The 12,457-nt window shown below is 38.5% G+C and overlaps 2 protein-coding genes across 3 annotated transcripts in view; one reads left to right on the top strand and one right to left on the bottom strand.

The window, feature by feature from the left end:
* lcmt2 (leucine carboxyl methyltransferase 2) overlaps positions 1-3,437 on the top strand; it is a 54,737-nt gene extending 51,300 nt beyond the window's left edge. The window contains exon 14 of the mRNA XM_039756300.1: positions 1,791-3,437. Coding sequence (XP_039612234.1) covers positions 1,791-1,949 — 159 coding nt within the window. The 3' untranslated portion in view covers positions 1,950-3,437. The remainder of the gene's footprint in view (positions 1-1,790) is intronic.
* A 5,088-nt stretch (positions 3,438-8,525) lies between these two features.
* Positions 8,526-11,909, bottom strand: LOC120531149 (gamma-crystallin S). 2 transcript variants are annotated; one of them, XM_039756298.1, is made up of 3 exons: positions 11,821-11,909; positions 9,015-9,257; positions 8,526-8,861 (listed from the first exon to the last, which is right to left on the bottom strand). In XM_039756298.1, the coding sequence occupies exons 1-3, from the start codon at positions 11,848-11,850 to the stop codon at positions 8,589-8,591; spliced, it is 546 nt and encodes a 181-aa protein (XP_039612232.1). In that variant the 5' UTR covers positions 11,851-11,909; the 3' UTR covers positions 8,526-8,588. The 2 variants fall into 2 exon arrangements, with proteins under 2 accessions (XP_039612232.1, XP_039612233.1); XM_039756299.1 differs by lacking the exon at positions 11,821-11,909 and adding an exon at positions 11,195-11,212.
* Between the last annotated feature and the right edge of the window lie 548 nt (positions 11,910-12,457).

Below are 12,457 nucleotides of genomic sequence, written 5' to 3'. Positions count from 1 at the left end.
GGACTGTATCTGTGCCTTTTTGAGTCGGTGTTGTTCTGCCTGTCATCTGAAGACTGCATGCCGTCTCTGCCAGTATTGATGGAAAGGAAGGGGAAAAATTCTTTACAAAAGGATTTACAAGACAATGAGATGTTCTTGAGTATACTCTAGAGAGGAGATGGGGCATTTTATAGTTTTCTTATATTTTTAAAATTAAAATAGCAATAAGGGACAGGGATTAAGGACTTGGTTTCAGACATGTTTGAAAGTGTATGTGTTTGTTATATGATGTATTTATAATATGATTTGTCTTTTTTTATTGTTTAAGTTCATCTGGTTATTATTTATGGTAAAGTGGTGACCTCTAGGTGTGGTCAGCTGTATTGACACTAGTAATAAGGCCTCTAATGAGTGTCGTGAATGGATCAGAGCTTGGAGGGATACCCACATTTTCTGTCTCTGTTTTCCAGGCTAAGGGGTGAGAGTTAATGGAAGCAGTGGTGACCTTACAACCTTTAAGGTTCATGCTGCAGTTCTAAATCTTTGGTCCTAGCACCTAATGTTGAGACTTTAGCAGGTTTTCAGCTACCTTTTGCAAGCCATTCTCTCATACATGTGTATTTAACGTATTTAACACTGGTTAGCTCTTCAGTGAAACCCCTAGGTTGACCCTCCTCTGAGACCAGAAAAATGTAAGAATCTAGACCAAATTAGTATTAAAAAAGTATTGAAAAAGTTTGTCATTTATTAAAGCACAACAATAAAATACAAAGATAAATTATTAATTGCAAAATAAGTGATAATTTAAAAAAAGTTTGGCAACGATAACACAGATTCAGATCTTCCTCTCTGTCTTCAAGATCTTTCTTGTTAAATTTCATTCTGCTTTTATCAGAGGTTTTTCAGATTCTCCAACATGCTAACATCTGTCCCTTATTGGACTTTCACTTCCAGTATGGTGTAAAACTTAACATGGTTTCTTTTCATATCTAATAACACATTTACTGACATTTCTACTTACATGTATTATAAGTTTCACACTTAAAATATCTAGAAAGTTTATTTTTTATATTAAATAGTCTATTAACTTTTTCCAAGTATAATACTTAAGTAATTCTACAATTTAAATCTTAGATCAAATCTGCGGAGGTTTCAATCTTTTAAGCCGATCTTGACACAAACACCTTAATTCAAAAGTTTAGATCTTCAGTTCTTGACAGGAAGACGGGGAAAAAAAACGTTTATAGTTCAAAATTTCAGATCTCCAGGCAGTTCTTGAGAAGAAAAGTGATTTTAAACTGACTTTTATTCTCATGTTCAGTTTTTTTGCTTAATTTTCAAATTTCCCAGGCTAATAGCCACATTTTCACAAGCCAATCCCAATATTTTTGCACCCGAGTTTCTCCAGTCCATTTCTGGGCCATTTTGGTTCTAAGCTTTCACTAGTGGGCCACGTCCACTCAGATATAAGAACTCATGTAGGCTGTTACATAGCCAATTTATTCACACTCTGCAAGTATCTGTATTTACAGGTTAAAAAAGGGACTGATCAACCATAAATAACTGGCCAATGTAGACTGGGTATATTGGATTATTTCAAAATAATAGAGTAGAATAATGTGGTTAAAATTGGTTTACAAAGTTACTGGAAGCTACACTTATAAAAAAAGCTTGTGGTGATTCCTATGAGTGGTCTTGGCTCTTTATTCACATTATAAAGAGGCAGTAAATGGCAGGAGTGAATGTGTTTGTTTGAAAACAATTTATTATTTCCTCATTTCATTATTATCTTTTTATTTTTTTTCTCATAGTGTTCCGTGCCATGGCCTGTTATGATGCACTCACACAGCTCGCTGCTCCTTGAGGAAGAAAAAGAGATCCTGGTGATTGGTGGTGGTGGGAACTGTTTCTCTTTTGGGACATACTTTAATTTGTTGCCACTGGTGCTGAATTTGAGTGATGTTAGATAATAGCATCAGCTGATGAGAGACCCTGGTTTTATCAAGTGGATTTGTGGGTACATTAAAGAAAATTCAGCACATCCTTAAGTTAAATTATGTATGTTTAGGTGTACAAGTTTGACCATGCATTGGGTTCCAGTCTGTTAACATTAGGTAAATATTTCCAATATGGTATACTTTGATACATTTAAAATATGATCTTTTTTATGCTTCTGAACACCATTAATGGAGGACCTGCTTAAGTCGGGTATGTCATGCACACTGGGCTTCATTCAGCGCATGGAGAAATTTAACTAAAGGACTGCATATCAAATCATCATTCAAGACTCTTTACTGGTTTTTACTTATTATTAGTATTTTAAACAGAATTGAATACATGTAGATGAAATGTTTTCATAGCATTGAAAATATTTTTATTATCTGCAAAAATAAATTATGCTTTTTTAAAAAACTTTAAATCAAGCCTATGTACATAAAGGAAGTATAGTTAAGTATAGGCCTGTTACTATACATTTTTTAACAGACATTTAAACAGAAGATATGTTGCTGAAATTGTAGACCCAAGCATTGGCCCATCTCAGCTTCCTTTCAGATGAGCTGTAAACTTGAGAGATGTCACTGGGTGGGTGTAGAGAATCTGAAGGCTGTCTTATGTTTACAACATCTGAGAGTGTTAGAGACTCTGAGAACTTAACGGTGGGATAAGTAAGCTATTCCCGCACTCCGCTGGTAACACAGTGATCACTTCTACACTGTGCTACACCTTATCAGAGGAACAGCTCCTCCAAGGGTAGAAAGGGTAAATTCCCGAAACAAGGATAAAACTATGGTGGACAGGTTTCAAAGCTGGTTTGCCTTTGTATAATGAAGAATATTTGATGATTAAGTACAACGAACTGTCACATTTCATGGTTGAGTTTCAGGAAGTTTTGGTATTGTGGCATTTTGGGTACTGCAGAGGCTTAAACATCTTATTTCATATGCATATGATGCAATCAGATTGAGTGGATAAGGTGGGAGCCATTGGAGATTTATGTAAATGAGCAAAGGTAAAAAAAAAGGAGCGCATTATAATTAAAACTAAAATGTATAATCCAGACATTGAGATACTGACCAAATTCATCCACTTTACTGCCTTGGAAGATAAGTTACATCATCTTTGTTAATGTTTATTAACTCGGCAACAGAAAATGCACCACTCTGTTACTAACAGTTCAGTGGTGACTCTTTTTGCACATTCTGAATCAAACATCTATCTCCATGTTCCATTTGTGGACACAAAAAGCTTGACCTGCTGTATTCAAGCGTTAATGTCTTTAAATGTAAATCTGTGGCACAACCGGGCAGGTATGACCACATCTCTCTGCCATCTACAAGCCTGCTATCAGACTGCAACAGCTCGCATGTTATCCAAGCCAGGAGGTCTTGTGTGTGTTTGGGGTGCTGTCATTTGTTAAAATATTTTTATTGAGCTTTTTAAAGTTTGCTTTTCATCTGGGGACAAATAAAGTATTATTATATATATATCTATCTGTTGTGTATTGTACCTTTCCTATCTCTCTATTAGAAAAAAAAAATCTTGCGACAAAAAGTGATCTTTGGAAGAGAGATCTTTTGAACAGAGACAGAGAGACACTTTTACGTCCCGTGAGACAGACAAGTCACGTCATACTTACAACCTTTGGAAGCAAGCCCCATGATACACATGCAGAGCAGGTTAGAGATAATGGAAGTATGAAAATTTGAAAGTCTCAAAAAAAATGAGTAAAGATTGCATTAGCGCAAACAAACAGAAAATATTATTCAGTGAAAAGAGATTGCATTGTGTTTGAGGATGTCGGGGGGACAAGAAGGTGCTGTACATATGGGTAGGCAAGCGAAGTGCAGATCACACGGTATGGCAGAAGCTGCAAGCCAGTAGCTGAACAAGCAAAGAGGAGGTTAAAAAAAGCACGGTATTTGTTTCCCATTGTATCACCATTTAAGAGGGGTTTTGGAGGGGTGGCCGCATCCCCTTGGGGTTCCTTCAGACCCCCTTTTCACAATGGTGTGTAGCACTGGCAGGGGGAAAGGGTTTGGCGAGCAGGAAGCAAAGCCCCCTAGTCTGTCTGTAATATAATGCCTTTTCTGTCAGTCTAGGATTTGGGCACAGTGCTGTCTCTGGTCTGTTTTTTTGTTTCATTGGCATATAGTGCAGAAGGCACATACTGTGGTTGCCATGTGTGTCTGTCCAGCTACATCAAACAGCTTGACTCCCTGTGTACCGATTTTGTTAAAATTTAGCCCACTTCAAAGAAATTTGTTGATAAAGTTACATTTTTGTTGATATCATGAAGAGTGTGCTGTACAATTTTTTTAAATTTCAAACTCTTCAATTGAAATGCATAAGTAAACTCATTTAACTTAAACCTAAGAAACATTCTGTGCAGCTTCAATGATGGATTAGTTTTACTGTTTCAAATTTACCTTTAGAGCGGTCACTTTATCCTGGCTATTTTGCATGATTTCCTGATGGCAAACTGCAACTGTGTGATAAGGGATGTTACGCCTGCTTATTTGTGCTGCTGATTTCGAGGTAAAAACTGTAAAGGTCAAAAAAGAACAAAGTCTCTTATCTGGAAAATTAATTGGAGGAATAAAGGAATTTTGTAAGCATAGCTAGCTAAGCCTAGAGTGAACAAGTGTGTACTCAGTATTTACAGGTATACTACACTAAAACAACATGACTATTGATTCAATATTTCTTTGGCACTGTCACTTATCAGCAAAGCTCCAAACCTGTTCCCCATCCTGATCAGAAAGAGCCAACAGTTTTACCTGAAGTCTCCAACACAGTTTGTAATTCTCCAAGTACTGCTTTCAAATGTTACTCTTAACAAATTTGAACTACAATTAGTCACAGACCCTCCACAACAACAGGACATCAATTAGTGCTATTTGGACGTCACTTTAATTGGACTCTGCTGCCTATTAGTGTGTTTACTTGCGCTTCAGTAACCGGATTATTCACAGAAACCCGATTTCTAAATTGCTATGTAAGCACATATTCCAGTTAGAGAAATCGGGTTATTGGCCTCTGAAAAACCTGATTAACAAAGATAGATTTTCTCTGTGAATAATCCATTTAAACATTTAACAGAGTTACTATTAAGGATTTTGTAGTCTGCACTGTTAGAAGCGTCCATAAAATGTTGGGGTGATCACATTCTTCCTTCTCCTGGCTGAAATAATCTGACTCAAAATTTCAGAAATAGTTAAATTTACACTGATGAGCTAAACGTACAGCACTTAGCTCAGCAACACAATTTTAAGAGCAGTAAGGTAACATGTTAAAAGTAATGTCGTTAATTTGTCAAGAGTATTTTTTAAAGTGTCGAGTAACCTAATGCAATACTTTATCTTACTGAAGTAAAAATACCTGTGTTGTAAGAAGCAAACATACCAGTATGCCAGTCCTTTGTAGGGCTCATTCACACAACCAAACAGAAAAGAATTTGCTGCATGCAATCTGGTAGTAGAAACCTATAAATAAAGCATTAAGTTGAGTAAAATACAAGAAAATTGTCACAGGAGTCATGTTTCTTTTCTGATTCATAGTGGCCGATGATGACATTTAACTTTTTTTTTTTTGTTTGTTTGTTTCTGCACCATTTAATGACATCATAGTGTTTTTGACAAAGGAGAACTCCAGAAATGTCCTTGAACATGTAAGCGTGAATTGTTAAGTAACCAAGTTTCTGCCTTAACTAAGTTGTGAGTGTGAATGTAAATGCACTACATGAAAGCTATTGCACCTCCACAAGCCTACTTGGGGTATGTTGCTTTTTTAACAATATTTTACAATGTTAACATGTGTTTGATGTGGTCTAATGTCACATGTTCAGGGTGGTCCAGATCTAATTATGCAGATCCAGATCATCTGGATGACTTTGATTTATGCGGGGATGATTCCAGTTCGGCACGAAGACGATTCTTCATGTTGTCAGTTTTTTTACACTTCTGGATGGTCCGAGATTTTTCAAGTGATTTTCTATGTAATAAACTTGAGTTTTAGCGCAATGAAAACTGCATAATTAGATCTGGACCACCCTATTCTATAATTGAATTCCATTTTTGAATATTACTCACTGTGGCAGAAATATTCAAGAAGTGTGACAACTGACTCTGAAATAACTAAAAAAAATGAAATGCTGCAACTTTCAAATCGGTTAACTCAGTACTTTAATGTTACTGAGTACATTTTCCAACTTGTTTAGAACTTCCTCTGTCTCACCATTTGACAAACTGAAAACAGTGCTTAGTTAATATAATGTAAAACTCAATTTCACCAGTTTCAGATAAGGTTACTTTCATAAAGGCCTAATCTCACTTACCACATAACTTTAAGGAGCCACTGGGGTAAAGTTATAAAAAGGGTCAGAAGATGAATTGAAAGTCAAGAAAACGAGTGGTGTCAAAACCAGGAAAACAAGCCTAAGAAATGTCTAAACCTAAACATGTCAAAAAAGTAGAACTGAATAGTCAACTTACCTTTAGCAATGGCAGCAATTACTTAAAACTATTAACAAGGAGTTCATTTACCATGCATAATGTCATTTTGCATTAATTTATTTTTTCTAAACTTGCAGAACAATTTGAGCGTCTGTTGTAATAAAAAATACGCCAAAGACATCATAAAGGTTTGGGGCAGCCACCCATATATTGGTTTTCCCAGCTGCAAAAGGGTTTGTTGTATCATAAATCTCAAGTGCATTTCAGAGTCCAAACTAGAACTGGCTATAGTAGCCCAAGATGGAGGCTTTAAAGGCCTGGAGAGGAACTGATGTCATCGAAATGGCCGGAACCAGAAGTGACGTCAGCAAAGGGACTGGCTTTGGAAGCGATGTCAGCAAAGGGGCCGGCTTTGGAAGCGATGTCAGCAAAGGAGCCGGCTTTGGAGGTGATGTCAGCAAAGGGGCCGGCTTCGGAAGTGACGTCTTCTGAGGCGCCGGGACCTTCCAGGATTTCCCTGGAAAGGTCTGTAGGGAACTGAGAAAGACAGTCAGCGCACTCTGCCACCCCCCGGTCAGATGTTTCATTACACTTACTCAGGCCCTTTAGCTGCCTCCTACTCACACGTGTGTGACACTATCAAAATGCCATGTAGGCCACCTTGAACATGGCAGGGTATATGCAATCATAATCTTCACCAAGCAAACTGGACCTACTCTTACTTTTCCTGATGTCACAACTCCCTCCTTTCTGATTTGAAATGAAAATTGGGCAAAAGACGATGTACAATGTCTCGTGTTAATAGGCTTTCTTTTGGATTAGCAAATGTGGTCTATTTTAACATATCTACAACACATACCAATTGCAATTAGAGACAGAAAACTTGAAATCATCATTTTATGTGGCAGATTTGTAAGTTGGCAGTGGTCTTGTGTCCTTCGTTTTGTTTGTTTTGTACGTTCCTTGTCTGTTACTGACAAATGAGGTTTTACAAGCAAGGAAGACAAATTGTGACATGGTTCTGCTCACTAAACATGGTGTAAGAGAGTGGCGATGTGTTGCATCTCAGTGCACTATAGTTCTTTTATGCCAAGTGCTTAACATCTCCGGAGTATGGGCTGCTAAGGAGTCTCAATGGCTGTGATCATTCAGCCTTTCCTGGCAGAGAGAGAAGACTGATGTGCACCATGATCTGAATCTGTAAAGTCCGCCTTTTCTTCAGAAAATTGAGAATAGTGTCTGGACACGGATGGCAACTTACCCCAAGTGTTTAATCCTTGCTGCTGCCTCCGTGGGCCTGTGCAGGGGGTCCAAGGGACCAACCGATATGACTCTGGACAGGCAGGGCTGTGTCTTTCAAGCACTCCACCAGCTTCAACATGTGTCTCACTCTTGGCAGCTATCTTAAAATCTGCGGTGTAATTTCTCTAAGATCTCTGAGCCTCCCCCAGCACTTTATTTTAATAATTAAAAATTGTGTATTGAACAGTCTGCATGGCTCTTTTTGGTTAATGCAGCTAAAGTGACTTTGATAAAATAAAAGCTGATGTTACTGTGTAAACACCCTAAATCATTTGCGTGACAGGACAGAACGTACAGTGCAACTTCTGTCTCAATGTTCTGCACAGAAAACAATCAATTTTAACATGTTCTCAGCTTTGTAGAAGTTTTATGATACTTGTCACCGAGAAAAGGTGTGCCACTGTTTTTTTTTTTTTTTTAAAAAAAAGTTAAGAAGCAGTGTGGCAATATTTTCTGGATAAAACACAACACTTGAAATTAATTTCCAATGCTTGTTTGTTTCTTGATATTTAGCGGGTGTTTTGAACAAGCTACACCACTGTCTAAAATGCTCAAAGCATTTATTATTCTATGGAATTGTTGAAATGAGGTCATTCTTCTGATTAATATTACAGAAATATGATTCTTTTTATGATCCATCTAGTTCTGAATACAGTTTACTGGAATGTTCATGGATCAACAAGCATATCTGCCTTGGTCACAAAGTGATGTTTGCCTTTTCTCATTCTCGATGTAATGTTTTCCACCATGTTTAGAAACCACACTACAAAGATTTACCAGAGACAGTGAGAATGCTTGCCAAGGATTTTTATTTCAGCTGTTCAGTTAACCTTCATGATGGTTTTTAACAAGGGTTCACTCAGTAATGTGCCTGAAGGACTGGACCGTTGGGCACACAGCACCCCAGTCCACAGGCTTGCGGTATTCCCCCTTCTCTAGCAGGTATTGGCGCCCTCTGTAGTTTGGATGCTCATAGAACACCCATACTCCATCCACTACCTTACAGGAGTGCACTTCCCGAATTCTGAACCGCTCCAGGACTGATGGACAGTCATCTGCTGTCTCAAACACCTGACCACTAAAGTCCCCCTTGTCGTACAGCTGGATCTTGTGCTGAGTACCAGCAGGCTGTGTGGTAAAGAGAAAATGAAAACAAAAAAATCATTTGCAGGGTAGAACCTAATAAGTAGTCCTTAGATCTGTTGGGTTTTCAGAACTTAATCATGACATTACGGAGTGAGCTGCAGCCTTTACCCGGAGACAAAGGAAGCCACTACTTACAAAGTGAATCATCTTGCAGGAGCTTAATCTGTCATTGAGCCCCATCCAGCGCTGGTACTCGGGGTATTCTCCACGGGTCAGCACGTACTGATAACCGGCAAAGTTGGGACGCTCGTATACCACCCAGACGCCATTTTCCACACGGATTGAGTTGGATCGACTCAAGTAAGTGTGGAAATCAGAGCAGTCACTGTCGCACTCATACCGGCGACCCTGAAAGTTCTTATCTTCATAAAACACAATCTGAAGGTAAAGAGAAAACAGAATAAGTGAATTAAGCATAATTGCTTTAAAGTTCTCAAGAAAAACTTAGTTGGAAATGGATATCCAGTATTAGTTCTAAAACAAGAATCCAAAAATATCATCTGTCTTTCCTTCAGGGCTTACAATGAGGCACCACTGGGTACAGAACAAACTTAAGACACAAGTACATTGCAGTCTACTCACTTTAAATGCTAAAAGTAAGTGTGAATACACATTTTAGGAATTAAATGGTAAAACCTTAAATTAGATTTTTAATTTAATTATGGCTCTCTCTGTGATGGGAAAAAGTGGATACAAAAAAATAATTAGAAAGAAAATCATGAAGTGGCCGCCACCTGTTCTCCCAAGTTTCATTTGCTGCTATTAGGGTGCAGATTTGGGTTCCCAAGGCTCAAGAGCAAAAGATCTAAGAACCTGTTCCTCCCCAGTACTATAAGCACTCTGAAGTTTAGCAGTTTTAGGGGTCTTAATTCTAAATGATTAATGTGTGCTGCAAAATTAACATTCCTGTTTGTAAAAGTACTTTCCTGCTTCAAACAAATTCCCCCAGGAAGAATAAATCTACTTAATGGATGGGGCTGGTTTTCTATTTTGCTTTTTAATAAAGCTGCCTTATTATTACCAAACAGTGTTTACTGCTTTGCATCCAGGGCTATCAGAGTCAGAGGCAATTCCAGCATACCTGTGATGGATACAGCGGGTTCTGGAAGTGTTGCAGGGAGCCAATCATGTCTCAGATTTAAACATTTCTGAGTAGAAACTATTAAACAGTGAAAATAATTTAGGAACAGAGAGACATGACCTCTGGTAAAAGATGCAAAATGAATATGAATGGCAATCCAGCCTGAGGCCCAAGGGTGTTGTCATCTGCCATGACGAAAAAAAGTTGTGATGTTTTTGTTTTATATCAGCACCCAAGTAAAACCGCTCTGAAAAGTATCGAGGCTTAATTGTCACATGATTGCAGAACAAAGTCAGCCTGCATCCACACACACACACCCCATCCCAACCCCACTCCCCCAAATAATTGTTCTTTTAGTAAACAGGCATAGAGGAGTTCAGTTTAAAGTTACTTACTTAAGTAAATTTTAAAAGATGTTAGCTGTATTAAAGACCTTAATAATAATAATTCTTTGCATTTATATTGCGCTTTTCTCACTACTCAAAGTGCTTAGCAATTGCAGGTTAAGGGCCTTGCTCAAGGGCCCAACAGAGCAAAGTCCCTTTTGGCATTTACAGGATTCGAACCAGCAACCTTCCGATTGCCAGTGCAGGTCCCTAGCCTCAGAGCCACCACTCTGACCTTCTTGTTGCGATTTTAAAATCCTTTCATTTTAATATGTTTATGTCAAATTATAAAATGCATAAAAATACACACTGCAAACAGCACCAGCTACTTACAAGTTCACCTCTATTTTTAATTCAAAGTGGTGCTTTTTAAATTTTGCATCATTGTAGAAATTCATCATTAAACATAATTTCCTAAAATATTAAAGCATAGCCATCTCAGAGCAGCTACTTGACAGCTAGCAGATGGGGTCTTAGAGCTGCTAAAGCTAGGAGAGACCCCCCCAGTGCGGTTCTCTCCAGTCAGTTATCCACTTCAGAGTGGCTAACACAAGGCCCAGGGCATAGAAATGCCCCACACACGATGCCGGGGAAGGTTGGTGACTCCACCTAACCCAGCCATATCCTTCACACTGTTTCATGTCTGTAAAAGCCCATAGCACCACAGACAGGTCACAGGCAGTGAGACAGACACTTTCACAAAAACAGCAATCATTTTCTTTTCATTTCTTCCTTTTTCCTAAACATACACAAATCACTTCTGTAGATGTGTTCTCTCCTCCAATTTAGTAGCCTCTTTTTACGCCAGTGTATGATTTTTAAATGTGGAAAGTGAGTCTCGGACTTACCCTGCCAGTCTTTGACATTGTGTTGGTGGTTCAGTTATATCGAGTTGCACTGCCGTACTATTTGGTACACCAAGCTTTTTATACCCTGCTGGGTTTTATTAAGAGACAATCGCTTTGTCATGAAAATGAGATCCAAATATTGAGTCAGTGATTTCTAATGCTATTCAGGTTTTCCAGAAAAGCGATGTGGGATTATGAAATAAAGGCGATGCACTGCAAACTTTCATTGTCGCTGTGCTAGCCATCCTGAAATGTCCTCCCCCTCCCCCTTCCCCTTCCCCTGTGCCAAGATCCCTGCCAAAATGTACAAGGGAGCTTTCTGCATTATTTATTTTATTTTAGATATTGTGCAAAACCAATCCCCTGAGTCAGCCACCCATCAGATTCCAGACCTGTCAGTGCAGCCAACAGCCAGAAAGGAAGAATACAAGAGTCGGAACAAGTGAATATATAGTGCAGAGATTTTAAAAGGTCAGTTTTGTTATAATTTGTGGCAAACTAACTGCAAAGGAGGCCTTACTCTGCACAAAACAAATACATACTGTAAATAAAAAGCATAATAATTTAAAAGTACATACATCAGCCGTAACACTCATTCACATCATAAAATCGGAGTTTTCTATTACCAAGTAGCAGGGCCAGAACTTTGGCAGCATCACGTACAAGGCAGGAACAAACTTTGGGTAGGATGCTGGGCCATCATGGAGGGCACAGGCACACATACAAGCTCATAAAAGGCGTTACTATTTAACTTACCTTGGCTGTCTTTAGCACATGATGAGAGAGACTGAAGAAAAATCACAAGGGCATGAGAACGCCACATGTGGTGACCAGCCAGGTTCAAACTTGGTGCCTGGAGATAGGAGGCAGCAGCAGCAGCAGCAGCACCGTATCAGCTATGTCATCACATGTTATACTATATTTAGTATTAAACAGAAGTAGGCCAGAGGGCACAAACACATTTAATTGGCAACAAAATGTAATTTAACAGGATTGTAGGGTAGATGAACTTATGATATAACATCTACATGTATAAGAAGTATTCCTACGTTAAATCAAGTAGTAGTAGGGTGTTGTACTGTGTTAGCCATTATGGATGCAATGAGAAATCAAGCAAAATGCCCTTTAATTGGCTAACTGAACAGATTATAATATGCAAGCTTTCGAGGCAACTCAGGCCCCTTCTTCAGACAGTTTGCTTGATTTCTCATTACTTGAAGTCAATAAACTGAAGTGGTTATAATCCTGAATCTTTAACCACAG

This window comes from Polypterus senegalus, chromosome 6 (assembly GCF_016835505.1).
Source record: "Polypterus senegalus isolate Bchr_013 chromosome 6, ASM1683550v1, whole genome shotgun sequence".
Taxonomy (NCBI): domain Eukaryota; kingdom Metazoa; phylum Chordata; class Cladistia; order Polypteriformes; family Polypteridae; genus Polypterus; species Polypterus senegalus.
The sequence above is the reverse complement of the archived record's forward strand: the minus strand, read 5'-3'. Positions and strand labels throughout refer to the sequence as shown.